This window comes from Balaenoptera borealis (genome assembly GCF_965194805.1).
Source record: "Balaenoptera borealis genome assembly, chromosome: 8".
Taxonomy (NCBI): domain Eukaryota; kingdom Metazoa; phylum Chordata; class Mammalia; order Artiodactyla; family Balaenopteridae; genus Balaenoptera; species Balaenoptera borealis.
Genome location: NC_138865.1, coordinates 119,030,044 through 119,047,034, shown reverse-complemented (window position 1 = coordinate 119,047,034; position 16,991 = coordinate 119,030,044). Strand labels below are relative to the sequence as shown.

The following is a 16,991-nucleotide window of genomic DNA, read 5'->3' as shown; positions in this document are numbered from 1 at the left end:
GCGTCCCTGCCCCCACCCCCCTCACCGCCGGCATGCCTCTCTCAGCTCTGCACAGGGACCAAGGCGGCTTCTGGGAGAGGGGGGCCAGAACCCAGACCTTCTCCCTCTGAGCTTCGAGGTTAGCGGCGTGGCTCAGAAGTGGGACCAGCCGCAGCTAAGATCCACCAGCAGAGACCTCGGCCTGAGGGAAAGGGGTACAGAGGGGAGGGAAGGGGGAAGGCCCAGGCAGCTGCACCTCATCCCCAGCGGGAGCGAGAGGCACATGGCGGCGCTCAGCTCTACAGGGCCGGTTCCCAGAACTGACCACTTCAGGCCAACTGCGAGCCACTGGGGTTTCTGACCTGTCGTGGGAGGGGGCTTCTGTCTGACTTTGGAACTTGTGGTCACGCTCTGTGGCCCAGCCTGCTGGCTGAGGAAGGGGGTGACGGGGCTCATCTCTGGCTCAGGCAGTGTAGGGGGGGTACTCCCCGGGGAGGGCAGGTTCAGCCCCACCCAGGGACCCTGCAACCCCTGGAAACCTCTGGTTTCACACCAGGCAGCCCTGAGACAGGGTCTGTCTCCCGTGAACCTCTCAAGGACACATCCAATTGGAAGAGGAAGTGATGAGCGTGAGGCTGTAGGGCCCCCGGAGGCTGGAGTTGCCGCTGGCTGCTCTCACCGGGCCCACCTGGCGAGGGGCATCAGGCCCGCTCTCAACCAGCATCACCCACCACAAGGTCACTGAATGAACGACTGAAGGGACAAACGATGTCTAGCGGGAGCCCAAGCCCAGAGGCAAGAGGAAACCCCTCTCTGGCTCTGACATCCCCACTGAGACACCAAGACTCCTTGGGAAAATGTGTTTAATTAGGACAATTCCAGCTGGGGCTGCCCTTTGCCAGGTTACCCCGAACGGATGGGGTCCAAACACAATGACAGTCTTGGCCACCTGTGACCATGGACCAGGCTCCTCGCTCCGTCCTTTCTCAGCAGCAGCCAGGGCCGGCCCCTCCCCCGCTGCCCCGTCTCCACCTCCAGCTCTTGCTGGTCTCAGCCAGAGGGAGGCGCTGGGCGCTGGCTCAGCCCGAGGGACACCGGGCGGGCTCGCGGCTGTGCAAAGCCGGGGCACAACCTTCGGGATGTCCCCAGGCACCCAGGGCCAGAGGGCAGCCCCGGGCAGGACCAGGGTCACCCGCAGCCGGCTGCTTTCCTCAGCGGGGCCGCCTAGGGCCATTCTGGCAGCCCCGGGCAGCACCAGGGGGCCCTGGCTTGTGCCGGGTCCCTCATCAGGCCTGGTCGGGGGTCCCAGCCTTGAGCCCAGGGCTGCATCACACGTAGTCCAGAATTTCCGTCTCCATCTCGTTCTCACTCCCGTCCGATGGCTTGAAGTCCTCCTCCTCCTCCTCTTCCTCCTCCTCCTCCTCCTCGTCCTCCTCCTCGTCCCCAGATTCGCAGGTCAGCTGTTCTTTCCCACCATCAGCTTTGGCTGGGCTGGAGAAGAGAGCTGGGCCAAAAGACAGGCCGTGTGTGTCCCGACGTTGGCTCCTGGGTGCACCCACACCAGCTGTCGCTGGTCTCAGCCAGAGGCCCTCGGCTCCTGGGGGCCTGTCTACAAATACGGGCGTCTGGGCTCAAGCTCTAGAGAAGCTGCTTTGGGAAGGATGGATGGCTGGGGGACCTGGGACTCCAGTTTAACAAGCACTTGAGGGAACACTGAGGCCAAGGGCCTTGAAAACCTCTTCCCCGGAGGAGCCTCGGGCAGCTCACGGGTCCCGTGGACTCCCCAGGAGTGCGCAGGGCTCTGTGTCAGTGCTTTTCTCAACTGGACTCCCAGGGGGGGGCTGCGTCCTAAAGGAGGCTGAGAACCCCTACTCCCATCAGCTCCATAGGGGCTGGTGGGTCTGGGACAGCCCCTCCCCGAGCCTGGGAGGAACCCCCGAGAGGGGCCCTTTCGCTTGCTCTCCCCCAGCCCCATCAGCCCTGCCGTGCAGCAAGGGCTCACTCCCCTTGCTCACAGCCCGTGCGGGGATGCTCATCCCGGGGAGGGGCAGGCAGTGCGGGGCGACAGGAGCCCAGGCCCCGCCGTCCCCGCCCTCCCGGGGGAGACAGGAGCAGCATGCCCACACATGGCCAGAGGATGTAGGGTGACGTCAGGGCATAAAGCGGTGGCCCCCCTGGCAGCACCGGCCCTGTTCCAGCCCCACCCCTCTGGGCCCGTCTCCTGCCTTCAACCCCCAGGGCGGAGCCCTGGCTCTGAAGGCCTCCCTCCCACCACGGCCAGGGCAAGAGGCTCCCAGCTGGCTGCAGTTTCTTGGGGAGCAGGCCCACAGGGACACCTGCTCGGGCCCCAGGGCTCCCCTTCACCCCGAGCGCGCTCACCAGGCCTCTCGGAGCGGATGGTGTGCCGGATCATGACGGACATCACGTCCCTCAGGTCATCGCTGGTCTTGGGGAGGCACCAGCCGTCCCGCTCTGTGCAGAGACTCTCAGCCCCGTCGTTGCGGTGAATGATCTTCTGCAGCCTGGGCGTTGGGAGACAGAGTTCCAGGGTGGGGTCTCTGCTCACAGGTGCCAGTAAGCGGTTCTGGCAGAGCTGGGGTTGTGCTCAGAAAAACCGCACTCAGAGCGCCACGCCGAGGGATGAGCACGGTCACGAAGGGCGTCCACGGAAGCCGTACGCCCCCAGCCGGGGCCCCGATCCCCGCACCGCACACAGGCGGGCGTGTGCCGGGGCCCACTTGCCTGCTGAGAGCCTGAGCACTCAGCAGGTCCCAGGCTGGGTTTAACACGCTCCCGTCTCCTCCCGCCCCAGCACCCCTCCCCCAGGTTTTTAAACATCACTAGAACAACTGGCTTAAAGGTTTCTGGGATTCTGATCAGCTCCAGGGACTGGGGACCGTGTCAGGAACCCCGGCGCGGGCAAAGGAGGAGGAAGGCAAAGACCCCGGCCCAGCGCTGTGCTCTGCGCGCAGCACGGCTCGCTGCCGTGCACCCGGGAAGCCGCTCCCGAGGGCCGCGCGAGCCCGGGCAGAGGGCTCCCAGGCGGCCGGCCTTCTCGCTGAGAGATTAAGGCTGACGTGAAGTGGAAGAGTCGCAGGAAACACTTCGGTCCCCGGGTGGTTTCTCTGCACTGACCCCGAGCCCCACGGTCCCCACCTCGGCGCCTCGGGGCCCCGCACGTACGTACTCGTCCACGTTCAAGTCGCAAAACTGGTAGAACATCTGTCGGTACGGCGGCAAGGCCCCCTCCCGGAAGATGTAGACCGAGTCCTGGGAAAGGAGGGCCGAGACGGCAAGGTCGGAGGGAGCGTCCCCGGGGGCGGGTGGCGCAGGAGAGCCCCACGCTGTGGCTCCCACGGCGCCTCTCCCAGGGCGGCTGCCCTTCCTGCTCCCAGGACCTGGCACGCCTGGCTCTTCTCCCCGGATTCGGGCGAGGCAGACGGGCCACAGGCCGGGGAGCCGGTGCGCAGAAAACGAGCCGCGACTCCCCGGGCGTCGAGGGGTGGTCCTGGGACCGCAAGCCGCCGGGGGCCGGGGCTGGGCTCTGCCTTGGCGCCTCCCCGCAGCACCCTCCTCACGCCTCGCTTCCACTGCTTGGTCATCTTAGGTGGCCCTGCAGGCCAGTTCCAGAGGGGGGGATAAAGGCCTAAGACAAGCGTCCTGGAGGAGGACGGCTGCTCTGGCGAGGATCCGGCCCGCCCTGAGGAGCGGAGACCTGACGCTGCTGGGAGACGCCGCCCCACGCCCTCCACGAGGCAGGTGACGCCAGGGAGGCGGCCACGCTGCCGGCCTCCCCCCAGCCTGGAGCAGCTCACGTGGGCCAGGCACGGGAAGGGTCCCTGGGAGTCGCCGCCCCTGTTGCGCGACTGTGCTAACGAGCGCCTGAGGCCGCGAGGGCGCCCCGCGTCCAGCCCGCGGCCGGGGTGCAGACGGTCCGCTCTGGCTCCGGGCTCACAGCGCCTGACGCTCACCATCCCCGCGGCTGCCACGCGGGGCTGCTGGTGTCTGAGACCCCTCCCTAAGACGTGCCCAGGCGGTGCCCAGCACCCACGCCCAGAGGCTGTCCCGGGAGGCGGGAGTCACGTAAAGGCACTGGGAGGGCAGAGCAGCCTCCTGGCGTCACAGGCGGGGCTGGGGGCTGTGAGGGGTCCTGGGCCTGCCCGAGGGAGGGGCCGCCGCCCCCGGCTCCCTGCGCTCTCACCCAGGCAGGCAGCTCAGGGGACACCCACCTTGAGCTTGTACTTGTTGGAGGCCAACTTGCGTGCACTGGCCGAGGCACCCAGGCCCTGCTTCAGGTCGCGCATGGTGACGAGCTGGCTGGCTGCGAGGGGACCACGGCAGGGCTTTGGAATACGGGGGGTGTTTCTCCCACCCCCCCGCCCTGTCCTCCTGGCTGCGCCCTCCCTCCCTGGGGTGCGCGGGCCAGCAGTGCCCTGGAGTGACCTCCTCGGGAAGCCCCTCCCCATCCCGCCGTCCGGATGCCCATCTCCCCCAGCGCCTGATCTGCAGAGGGAGCCTGAGCCCCTTACTCGTTTTTTTGACGGTGATGGGGAGGCTGTAGTTGTAGGTGCTGCGCTTGGCCTTGACGGGCATGTCGCTGGGGGCGTAACCTGCCGGAGGGGGGGCGCGCATCAGGTGGGGTGGGCGCAGAGCCCCTTCTGGCAGCCACAGGCGCACCGGGGCTCCCTTGGCGGCTCCTGAGAAGGGGACTCAGGCCCCCCGCTGGAGTGACAGGAGCCGCCGCGTCCTGGTGCTTTGTGTGCGGGGGGGGGGGGGGGGGGCGGTCACTGCGGGCCGGGGACAGGAGACTGACCAGACGCCTGGCCTGCACCACAGGAGCTGTAAGTAGCCACTAGAGCGTCACCACAGGAGCCAGGACGAGAGCTCGGGTCCTCGTGTCTGTGCTATCCTGTCCCTAACAGTCCCACCAAGGGGGGAATATATTCTCTCCACGTGGATATATTATTACGGAAGAGAATGCTGGAAACAGAAAGCGATAAAGGGAAAAGGAAAGCAAAGGTTTCAGTAATTGTTTACCGTATTTCATTCCACAACGGATTCGGAAGTCAAGGACTTGATAAATCTTGGCCTCTGGGTGTTTTCGGGGGTCGTACCCGAATCGAATCCACAGGCTTCTCCAGGGGCCTGTTATCTGGAGACAGAAAGGGCGGGAGTGTGAAGTGTGGTCAAGGGCGATCCCCGGCCCCCCTGAGTTGCAGGCCCAGGTGGCTTCCCAGATGGGGCAGCGCCACACCCCCAAGAGTCAGGGACAGGCTCTGGAACCCTGCCCCCCAGCTCGCACGTGTGGCTCGGTCACCTCGGATAGGTCACTTGGCCTTTCCAAGCCTTGGTCTTCCTGTCAGATGGCGTTTTTGTGAGGATTAAATGAGACGGTGCCCCTGCAGCCCTCACCGCAGTGCCCGGCACAGAGCAAGAGCTCAAGAACTGTCCCAACTGTGCTAATGGATGGGAGGCACTGTCCCCAAACAGTGCTCCCGAGGTCCTTGTGTCCAGAAGGCCAATGCTGAAAGGCAGGCAGCAGCTCTGTGATGTCGGGTCTCAGCCCAGGAGGGAGGAGCCCGTCGCATGCCCCCCACCTCCTGGCCACCACGGTCACGGTCACGCTGTCCGCTTGCCTCCCCGGGCCCCAGGTGGGACCCCTGGCCGGCAGGAGCTCTTCCTCACAGCACCTTGGGGACTCTCAGTGATGACAGTCCCATCTCCATGCCCTCCTGGACTGAGTCCAAGGCGCATCTGACCCCCACTGAACCCCCCTCAACCCAGGGAGAATGCGTGAAGGCAGGTGGCACTGTGGTTAGGGGCCCAGGCGCTGCAGCCAAACAGGCCGGGGTCCCCGGGGGCTCTGCCACTCCCTGGCTGTAGGATCTTGGCCCATCAAGTCACCAATCTGAGCCTAGCCTCTTCATCAGAGGTCCAAACCCTGCTGCCATCCCCCACGGAAGAAGAAAGGATGCTATGCACATAGCACTTAACCCAGCGCCTGGTCCTTAGAAAGCTCTCCATACAAGGCCATTAAAAAATGTATAATCCCTTTAACAAGCCATCCTGTGGGTGCTGGGACAGGGCCACCTGCTCTTGCTGGGGCTCTGAGGTCACGTCCGGGATCAGGACAACCCTGGTGGGAAGCAAGGTGGGCGGTGGGCGGACACTCACCATGTAATAGGCCATGAAGGGCAGCAAGACCTTGAGCTTGTCGGGGTGGACGCTGATGTTGGCCTTGACGGCGTTACGTGACCAGATGGGGCGGATTTCAAACAGCTGGAGGGTCAAGGCAGAGGCTGAGATGAGCACAGGCAGCTTTCCCGCCTGCCCCGGACTCCCCGCACGGTCTGGCCCCAGAGGACCTTCCCGAGAGGAGCGGCGGCGGTGGGGAGAGCAGGGGGCTGGCAGGCGGGGAGGGGCCTCTGCGCACGCCCACTCGTCCCGCCCTCGGAAGCGCCCTGCCCGCCCAGCACGTGTCAAGTGCGGTTGCAGGGCCTGGGGGTCCTGAAATGACCATGAGGGACGCTGTCCCTGTCCTTAGGCAGCTCAAAGGGCAGCGGGGAGGCAGAGCACCAAAGGAGCCAGAGCAGGGCCAGGAGGGGGACGGGCCAGAGCTCTGGGACCCTGAGCAGCCCCAGAGGGCAGGGGCCTGAGCTGGGATGTGATGAAGGCCGCAGGGGACGGCCCAGCCCCCTCCCAGTGGGAGGACTGTGAAAGACCAGTGGGGCTGCAGTGGGAGGGCCAGGGTGGGAGCGGCCCTGAGCCAGGTGGGAGATTGGCCTGTGTCCAGAGGACAATGGGGGGCCTTGGAGAGTGGCCCCCATTTCCCCCCAACCTAGTGACTGCTAGAAACACAACCAGGTGTCCAGCACTTAAGAAATAACATCCCACCCCACCCCCATCCCTCACCAAGGGGACAGTCAAGTTCAACAGGGGCAGAGGCAAGCGTCGGTCAGCAGTGATGTGCTGAGAACCTACTGTCCACACCTGTGGCGACGCAAGGACCAGAGTCCCCTGGCCTGGGTCTTCCAGAACCTGCAAGCCGGAGGGCAAGGCAGAAGGCCGCCTCCTCCCAGGGCCCCTGTCCACCCCGACTCTAACGGGGAGGAAGCGACGGGCCTGGTACACGCCAGCAGCCCCATCTGGTGTGTTGCAGCCAAGGACCGGATGAACAAAAGCTTCCGGAACCCCGGAGCTCCACGCCGAGGTCACATCTGGACAATGTTTACCATCCCAAAGGGACCTCTTATGAGTTTTAAGGAGCACTTTCAACTCTGGGAAGGCAGGGCTTATACTGGCATAGCTTTAGACGTAACATCTGGAGCTGAAGAGTTCCCATGTGTTAATAAATGAGCTTAAAACAAGGATGGGGCCAGTGCAGAGGTGGCCGGAGGGGGCAGGGCTCACCTTCCTCAGATCCTCCTCCACCTTGTGGTCCACGGGGTTGGTGCAGACCTTCCTCCAGGTCTGGGCCGCAGCCTCTAGCGGCTGCTCGGGCGCCTCGTCCCCCTCGAAGTTGACAAAGATGGCATTGTGAGGGCGCCGGGCCCTGCTCAGGCCGATCAGGTTCTCCCCGGAGACGGAGGGGTTGTTGTAGCCTTCCCTAGGAGCAGAGAGCTGCTGAGGGTGGGAGCGCCAGGCGTGGGCCTGGCTGGACACAGGTAGCCCACGTTTGGGTGCTTTTCCCTGGAATGTGGGTGAGGAGTGGATCTCAGCCCCGGCCGCTGAAGGCAGGCGCCTGTGTTCTCAGGCTGATGACCAGGAGAAGAAGGGGCCGCGAGTCCGAGTCAGCTCAGAGAGGCTCTGAATCAGGGCCAGGCCAAGAGTCCCAGAGGCTGGGGTGCGGGGAAGGGCCCCTGCCGCGAGGCTTGTGGCCTCACAACGGCATCGCGTCGTGCACAGCACCGTCCAGCCGGTGAGAAGCTGCAAACGGCCCAGATGCCCATCAGGAAGGGACAGTGGAATCAGCTGAGGCGCGGGCGGCCACCCAGGAACCACTAATCAGCTGTCAGACCACAGCTGTGCTTACCGATGTCCACAATTCACTTATCTAACCCTCGAAACAATCCTACGAGGAAGGACCCATTTCCCATGAAGTCACTGAGGCCACAGGGGTTGGAAACCTGCGTTGAGCCAGAGCTCGAGGTGACGGAGCTGGGACCTGAGCCCAGGGAGGCTGGTGGGGCCGCTAACCTCCGTCCTACTCGGAAGCATCTCGACGATACCGCGGTGAAGGGGGACGGATACTACCAGACGCTCTTGTCACAGAGCACAGAGGCTAAAAAGAAGGGCTCTGGGGACCTCCCTGGAGGTCCAGTGGTTAGGACTCCGAGCTTCCACCGCAGGGGGCCTGGGTTCGACCCCTGGTCAGGGACCTAAGATCCATCCCGCAAGCCACACGGTGCGGCCAAAAACAAAAGGGGGGGACGGGGCTCTGCCACCAGCTGTTAGCACAGAACACACAGGGCCAACGATTCCTAGGAGGCTCAGAGCGCCTCCCTCTGAGGTGGGACGTCAGGAACATCACAGCTTCGCTAAAGCAGGGGGAACAGTACGAGGGGCCCCCATAAGCCCACCATCAGCTTCCACAATTGCCGTCACAGGGCCAATTTCACGCCCTCCAGGCCCCACCCCAAACCCACTCAATTATTTTGCAGTGCATTTCAAAGTACGTCCTGGATGTCACCTTTTAAATTTGTTTCCATTTTACCGTAATTTTCTACATGAGTACATACCATCGGCGTATTTATAAAGAACAACAAAGTGATTTTTCACATTGGGAAACAAAATTACAAAGACGGGATCAAATCTGTGCCTTTTTTAAAAAACACGACTCCATTTGAAACCATCCTGAACACTACCCTGTTTTCCAAGACAGCTCCCCGAAGCCCCAGACACCCCCGAAGGAGAGCCCCGGGCGCTCCCTCCGGGCCAGGCGGCAGCAGGAGGGAGCGGGCCGCCTGCCCTCCCCCCTCAGCTGCCTCGAGGAGGGGGACCCCCGTCAGGCCCGCTTCCCAGCCTGTCCTCTGCCCGCTGGCCATATAGGAAGCTCAGCCTCCCTGGACCCAGGAAGGCCAGCAAGGCGGGGGCCAGGCCTCCTCTGCCAGTCCTCGGTACCCGTGAGGGCCATCAGAGCAGAAAAATCGATGGCAGCCCTGGGAGAAAAGGCAGGTTCCTTCCACGCGCTGGAAAATCGATAAACGACATGGGAGAAAAACAGGGCCTGTGAGTTCAAGGGCAGCCAGCCCTCCACCCTTGTCCCCCTCCCAGAGGCTGGGGGACAGCTGTCTGCTGGCCCTACAGGACACAGCAGTAACTCTGACGCTGTCATCCAGCATCAGGGCCGGCAATGCGGGGCGGGGGACGGGTGCCTCTAGTTCCTTCTACATATTTTTGTTTCTGACTGTAAGAGTAAAATGCTTGTGGGGGGGAAATAAGTTTCAAATTTCAGAAACATGTACATTTAAACAATTTGAAACTCTCACAATGAGTATAACATACGCACAGAAAACTGCACACACAAGGGTTTTCAGCAGGGAGGGAATGGACCCGATTCCTGGCAGTTATACACTTCTATAATGTCTGGTCTTTTCTAACAAGCACGATCTACTCCTGCAATCAGAAAAAGGGTGGGGGGGTGGGGCTATGGACTCAACTGGCCTGAGAGACATCGACCCTTGTCTGACTCTCGACTTACTTTTGAGGCAACGGGGAAATGGAGCGAGGACTGGGGCCTGGGTGGCGTGAAGGACACTGTTCACGTTTGCCCATTCTGATGACAGCACCACGGCTAAGTTAAAATAAACCAAGTCCCTCCCAGTTAGAGACACACACTTGTTTCTGGAGGACGCGCTGTGATGCCGGGGGTGGAGGTGGCGGGGAGGTGAAACCAGCAGCAGAAAGTCGAAGCTGGTGACGTAGGTGGGCGTCCATCAGACACTCCTCTCTCCTTTTGGAACTCCCCAGAATATATTTTTTAAAGGAAGGGAACAATACACCTTTCTCCTTAGCATAAAATCTAAGCTCCTTTCTGTGGTCCGTGGGACCCTCAGCCCACCCCTCTCTCGGCTCTCTGTGCTTCAGGGGCAACACCCCCGACTGTTCCTTTGCATGCGCCAGCCCCCTGGTCTGGAACTTTCTTCCCGGATCTTCACCTGCCCGGCTCTGTCATCACACAGGTCTGCTTCAAAGGTCAGCTCCCCCGAGGACCCTCCCGCACCCCACGCACTGTCCACGACAGCCCACTCCCCACTTAGTTCCTTTAAGTCACACACCTGCCCGCAGGCTCCCACCGCCCATCATCCTTCACTGGGGCTCCACCGGTTCCACAGCCCCCGGCCCCGCGCGGAGCTGCCTCTGTCGCGTCCCCACTGACACTGGCTCCAAGGGGAGCCCCGGGCCCTGACAGGCGGTCAGTACTCGTTGATGGAAATATTTGATGAGGGAAGAGAAGCTTCTCGCCCTCCCGCCCCTCTGCAGATAACTGTTCTGGGCCCAATCTTCCCGATCTTTCCAGGCTTCTATTATCACCAAGTTTACTTTTATAGCACAGTCTTCTCTAACACCTGCTTTTCGTAGAGCAAGGTTCTCTGGACACGAGCCACGTTGGCCCAGGGAGCCCGCTTTCTTACAGGCTGTGCGGTCTTCCTTGGCACAGACAGGCCGTCGTTTAATTAACTACGTCATCCCTATTAGTGGAGTGATCACTCACTCGTCCACTTTATCAAACTCTGCCCGGCACTCAGTGTTCTGAGTATTTCCAAAAGCTTCAGTCATTCAGCCCTCTAACAACGCCGAGAAGTGAGTACTGTTACTATTATTATCACCCCTGTTACAGGCGGGGAGGCTGGCGCAGGAGGTCGGGGCTCATGTGGAATCGCAGGTCCAGGACCTGAACACAGGCCCCCGCCCACCCGGGCTCTCTCACCGCATCAGGCCCTCTCAGCTTCTTGCTGCTGCCCACAACCAACCAGGAAACGTTCTTGTCAGTGTATCTTTGAGCACAGAGGCGACAGTCATTGTGGGATAAATTCCTACAGGCCGCCTGGTCGTCAGGAAAGAACATGTAAAAGTGTAATAGATTCTGCCAGGTTGCTCTCCAAAAACTGTCAGCCTCGTTCCCAGGGCTCCTGCGGTAGGGGGTGTGTGTCTCTCCACACCTCAAGGTACACGCTTTTGGGGAAGGGTCTAAGTCCAAAGGCAACACCCTGAGTCACACTCTGTGGCGTGAGGACAGCCCTGAGCAAGGCCTCCGGGTGGGGCGCAGGGACCAGGGCTGGTTCCTGACACCCCTGGTCAGGGCCCCTGGTCACCAGCTGCTCTGTCGCTGGGCCCACGGGCCTGAGTAAAGCCGGCCGCCCTGGCCGCCTGACCCGTGAGTGGAAGAGCCCAGCCCTCTGAGCGCAGGGCCCTTGCCCTGAGCCCCAGTGCTGCGGGGCGGCGGCCCCCGGGAGCTACTTACCGGTGCTGTGTCTCTGGGCGGTAGGAGTAGTCCACCGGGGTGTCCAGCCTGGAGAAGATGGGCGGGGGGATGTAGAGCGGCAGCTCCTGGTGGAAGAAACTCTCCTTCTCGGGCTTGAGCATAAGGACCTTGCTGTACATGGACATGTGCCTGCCGCCCGCCTCCGTGTGCACCGCCAGGTACTGGAAGTCGGACATTCCTGGGAAGAGAGGTAGACAGACGGCGGACACCCTACTACACCCGCCCAGGCACTGCCACGCACCAGCACCCACGTCTTCTCGGGTGCACTGAGCGGGCCTCGCACGGGAGGCTGCCAGGCAATGGTAGCAGGACCCAAAACAACACGTCCGAGTCGCTTCTGGGAACTCAGCCCAGTCGCCTGGATAAATACTACTTTGGGGGGTAGGGGAGTTACATGACATGTGAGGATAAAGTCTGGGTCAGTGCTTCTTAGACTGTACCGTGCACGTGCCTCACCTGGGATCTTGCTAAATGCAGATGCTGAGGTGCTGCATTTCTAACAAGCTCCCAGGTGAGGCCCACGCCGCCGGTCCGGGACACACACTGAGCGGTGAGGTAGCGGCTCAGTTAGAGCGAGAAAGAACCGGATCACTTTGGAAGCCCCGTCCCGGGAAGGACGGCCCTCTTTGGTGAATACCACTCTCCACCAGAATGATGGACGTTCCAAATGCCCACCCTGTGGGATCCCAGGCCCTGTTTTAGTTTCTTTATACTTTCTTTCCCCCTCTTCCTTTTTAGTCTTTATTCTCTTCGGTTTCTATCTTAGAACTGCAGCTGCAACTACAGATACTCTTGTTAGTAATTCGCCAAGTGCCACACGTGTGTGTGAACCGGCAAACGGGCATCCTCTCTCTCAACCTCCCCGAGGGCCTGAGGAACTCTGGGCTCCCACTGCACAGAAAGGGAGACCGAGGGAGGCTGAGGCAGGCACGACTCCCCCTCTCCACCCCACGCCCTAGCACCTCCTCCCAGGGGTTCCCTGTGGGGAGCAAACTCGATTGGGGACCCCACGGGAGACATCCAGTTGGCTGAGAGTTCAAAGGACATAAGGTCCCGAGGGGCTGAGGTGATCTGGGAAGGCTTCAGAGGGTCGGCAAGACCAGCAGCAGCCTAGACCAAGAAGATCCCCAAACACGAGGGCGGGCATGGGGTTGAAAACTGGAGGCCTGCGGACCAGTTTTATTTGGCCCCATAAAGCAGCTTTAACAACGAGATTTCTCAGAGAACTCCAGCTTCTCTTAAGAAGGCAGAAAAGCGAGCAGCAACGAGCAGGGCCTCCTGGCCAGGGCCTGTGCTCTGCCACTCCCCTCACGCCTCACACCTGGGCATATCCGCGCCCCCTTCACCGTGTGGATGACCCACGCAGCTCCTGCAGGCACGAGGGACGCAGGCCCTGAAATAACCCAGTGCGGTAAGAATGCATTTTGCAGTTACCTTGAAATTTGTAAACGGTGGAGACAATGCCAAGGCTCTCTATGTCGAACGTGACCTTGGGGTGAGCCTCAGGCCCCGGCGCCCCCCTCTGCCGCCTCGTCTTCCTCTTGATCCGGAGCAGCAGACTGCTGGTACTGAAGCGGTTGGCACACACGGGGTGGCAGTAGGGGTCCTTGGGCCGGAAGTACAGCTCCAGCCTCTTAGTGGGGTCTGCATAGATCTGCGGCGAGGTCAAAGGAGACAGAGTGAAGCAGAGGGCAGCAAAGCAGCTGGCAGCTCCTCCCTCCGTGAAAGCCCGATGGCGACCCAGGTGGCCAGGGAAGGGCCAGGAGGTGTTTTCTGTTTCGTTCTGAGCTTTTAATTCCCAAAAGACTTATTTTTCAAACCCAAGTATCTTAGCTTTTATCTGGTAGGGAAGATGAGGACAGTCTCTTCCTTCCAAGAGGTTGTAAAGTTGGACACAATAACTGTCAGTTAAGTAAAGCCATTGTCTCTCGAGTGACAGGTCAGTGCGGGTAACCACCTACTCTTCTGGCGGCACTTCACGGAGGTGTCACCCCCGTGTCTGCCGTGGAGAGCCTGGGTGGGAGCTGAATGACTTTTCTAGGGCTTCTTCTCTAGGAACTACCCACCCCAAAGGGTCCTGGTATTCAGCCTCATATATACAAAAGTTTCGAGGTCCAAAGGAGATGAAATCAACAAGTAACAAGCACTTTGGCCCTGACTAGTGTGACTTATCCTTTCCACGCCTTGGTTCCTTCTCCTTAAAATGGACATAATAACAGTACCTACTCGTCAGATTGTTACAATGATTAAATGGAAATATACGTAAAGCGCTTAGCCTGGCACCTAAATCCTGGTAATGTGTCATCGAGATAGGAATGCTTGTCCCACATGGGGTGAGAGGGACACAGTAAGTGTCAGCTGTAAGCGTGTGGAAGCACCAAAAATGTTCACTAGGCCAAGGTCATCTACTTGCTGGTCTGCTGGCTCCCCAACACCCAGGACACAGCCTGGCCCTTAGCAGGAGCTCAGGAAGCATCTAGGGAAAGAAGGTTAAAAAGAGCCCCTATTGTCAGGAAACAGGTCTATGAGCCTGCTGCGCTGGGAATGACCCCAGATGTGGGCCTGGCACAGAGGAGGTGCACAAGAAACAGGAATGGAATGAATGAATGACCAGTCTCTTCCCAAAGGGGTCACACTGTAACTGGGTCCAAACACCCCTGGCGTTAGCGGGAGTAAGGGTCCTGGTCAATGCCGCCGTAAAGTCAGTCAGGATAAAAGAACAAAACATGACTGACTGGGCCTCTACTGGCCTCCTGTGCTTAATGACAGGTTCAAGGTTTTTCAGTATTCATAAAGGATGAGGAAGCAGAATTAAGAGTTCAGACTTCAGAGGGAGGTGTGCATGCGTTCAAATTCCCACTGTACCATGTAGGAGCTTGTTTGACCCAACCTTTCTTCCTGTGTCTTTATCAGAAAAATGGGAATAATAATGGTAACTAACTCACTAGATTGTCGTGAAGATTCAATCATGCATTTGACGAGTATTTTGGAAGCAGGCACAGTTATGGATATTAGGACCGCGGGAGGTCCCGTTCTCATGGAGTTTACAGCCTCAGAGCCAAGGGTCCAAGACAGACAATAAACACATTAAAACATAATTTCAGATTGGAATTAGAGGTTAGCTGCTAGCAGCCACTTTAGTAAGGGCAGTCAAGGAAGGACTCTCTAAAGAAGAGACACTTCAAGATCTGGTGCATGTAAGTCACTTACATAGAGCTTTGCACAAGGTAAGAATTCATCCCAGCTCCATTGTTTGCTGGGTGAACTTGAACAAGCTGATTCGGTTTCCTTGTAAAATTGGGACAATGACAGTTCCTACCTGGCAGGGTTCTAATGCGAATTGAATCTAAGTAAAGCACCTAGAAAGGTAGCTGGTACAGAATAAATTGTTAGCTATTACTACTTTTAACCCTAATAACATAATCCTTCCTCCCCCTCTCATTGTAGGTCAACGGTTCTTAATCTCCCCGTACCTCAGTTTTCTGCTCCGTGAAATGAGGATGTGGCAGCCCAGCACATCCTGGGGCGCGGGGGGGGGGGGGGGGTTGGCGGTGCAGTCGAGCTGCGTTCATGGCAGTAATGATGGGACGGAATGGACACCCTCTCCCCTCTCTGGGTCTCCCCTGCAGTCCTTTTCCCTCTGATCCCAGGGATAAACTGTCCACGCCCGGCGGTCTTGAAGCAAATCCCCGCCCACTGGCCGCTCCAGAGCCGACCTCGAACTCCGTTGCCAAGGAAACCTCACATCCCTGGGTGGTCCCGCCCCTTGGCCTTAGTCTAGCGACTCAGACCTCCCCTCTGGTCCCCGGAGACGCCCCGCTCCTCACCCGGGAGACGCCTTCCTCGCCGCCCAGGGTCTGCAGCACCTTGGACACGTCGCGCACCACGCCCGGGTACTCCACACACACCATGTGCCGCTCGCGCCGCAGCTCCACGGGGACGGCGACCCCCGGACCCCCGTCTGCCGCCGCCATCCTGCCAGTCTCGTCGGGCCCGCCGCGGGCCGTCCCTCCCCGAGCTCCTAGAGGCCTCGCCTGAACGGTTCCGCGAAGGAATCGTTCCGGGCTTCCTCCCCGCTCGCGTTTGTCTAAATCCCTGAGTTCCGCGAGGCCCGAAGGCCTCTGGGAGCACACCCCCGAGCTGAGGCCCCGAGGCTCGGTGTAGACGACAGCCCGTCCCTCAACTTCGTGTTTAAAATGAGGAGGGTTGGAACCCGAGGGGCGGGGTAAGGACCTGTCTCTTCCACCAACCCGCGAGGGACCCGGAGGCTTGTAAGACACGCCCACTCTTTTAGCCAATGAGAACCCGAGGGACACGCCGAACTTTTTAGCCAATGAAGAGTCAGAAGGAAGCGAAGTTTCAGCCCCCTCCTTCCGCCTGCATAGGTTTTTAGCCAATAATGAACCAGGACTAGGCCGGGTCTCCTCCCCTTCCTCGGATCCCACCCAATGACAGCTCGAGGGCGGGCTCGAGTCAGACTTCCGGCCTGTCTTCTTTTGTGCTGAGGTCCCAGTAATGAATTGGATTCCTGACGCCGGGTCCGCTGGAGCGGTTTCTTGGGGGCTCGGACCCCCACTCCTGCTGGCCGCCCCAGAACGGAGGCCAGGAGGAGTTTAATCTGGAAATGGGAAGCGCAAGGGAATTGCACTTTGAATCTTTTTTCTTTTTGGCCACGCCGCGGGCTATGCGGGATCTCAGTTCCCCGACCTGGGATTGAACCCCCCGCCACTGGGCAGCGAAAGCCAGGAATCCTAACCACTAGACGATCAGGGAACTCCTGGGAATTGTGCTTTGAATGCTCGCCCACCTCCACATACGGAAAACCGGGAGCGCCCCCCTCCCCACCGTGGGAGCTCGGGGCAGAATGCGGGTGTCTGTCCTTCGTTTCTTAGACAGTTATTTAGCGCCTGCTATGTGCTGGGCACTACTCAGAACCTAACAGAGGAGAGAAGCATTAAGTGAGCGGCTGTGGAAGACCCTGAAAGGAGGGACCGGGGCCATTCTAGACAATGACGGAAGACAAAACTGTTAACAGCAGGCAGGTAGCTAGGTATGAGCAGAGAAAGAGGGGCAGGGGCCAGGTGGCAGGGGGTCCATGGGCAGACAAAGAAAAACAGGAACCTCCAGACTGACAGGAAACCACACATTTTGAGTGATAAGTGTCCTGTAAGCAGACAAAGAAAGATGAGGAAAGGCGGGAATCTCTTGCGTCCAAATGTAACCTGTTGCTCATTTTGCTCTCATTACAATAAAATTAGCCTCACAGAAGTACCCATCATGCACCGACGCCATGACAATTCTCATCTAAGCTAAATAAGGACAAAAATCCCTCCTACCCTCGGGAAGACGGAGCTGGGGTGAAAATCAGGGAATAGGAACCCCAAACTCCTCCTTCCCCAGTGACTATTCCGCCCCTTCCTCTGTCTGCCCCTCGTAACTGGCTTGCCAAAGAAGCCCAGGGCAGCAGCTCTTCACCTGTCTGCTCGCTCTCCCTCTGAGAGGGTATTCTTGCTTAAATAAATTCTCA

At 59.9% G+C, this 16,991-nt stretch overlaps 1 protein-coding gene across 4 annotated transcripts; it reads right to left on the bottom strand.

The window, feature by feature from the left end:
- Nucleotides 1-825: 825 nt before the first annotated feature.
- GTF3C5 (general transcription factor IIIC subunit 5) lies at nucleotides 826-16,709 on the bottom strand. Of its 4 annotated transcripts, none has more exons than XM_082403183.1 (11): nucleotides 15,292-16,709; nucleotides 12,899-13,118; nucleotides 11,444-11,642; nucleotides 7,390-7,585; nucleotides 6,154-6,258; nucleotides 5,017-5,131; nucleotides 4,509-4,589; nucleotides 4,209-4,300; nucleotides 3,167-3,249; nucleotides 2,359-2,501; nucleotides 826-1,588 (listed from the first exon to the last, which is right to left on the bottom strand). In XM_082403183.1, the coding sequence occupies exons 1-11, from the start codon at nucleotides 15,436-15,438 to the stop codon at nucleotides 1,308-1,310; spliced, it is 1,662 nt and encodes a 553-aa protein (XP_082259309.1). In that variant the 5' UTR covers nucleotides 15,439-16,709; the 3' UTR covers nucleotides 826-1,307. The 4 variants fall into 4 exon arrangements, 2 of the variants coding, with proteins under 2 accessions (XP_082259309.1, XP_082259310.1); XM_082403184.1 differs by having other exon boundaries at nucleotides 826-1,483; nucleotides 15,292-15,972; XR_014247744.1 differs by having other exon boundaries at nucleotides 1,347-1,483; nucleotides 3,163-3,249; nucleotides 15,292-15,976.
- Nucleotides 16,710-16,991: the final 282 nt, after the last annotated feature.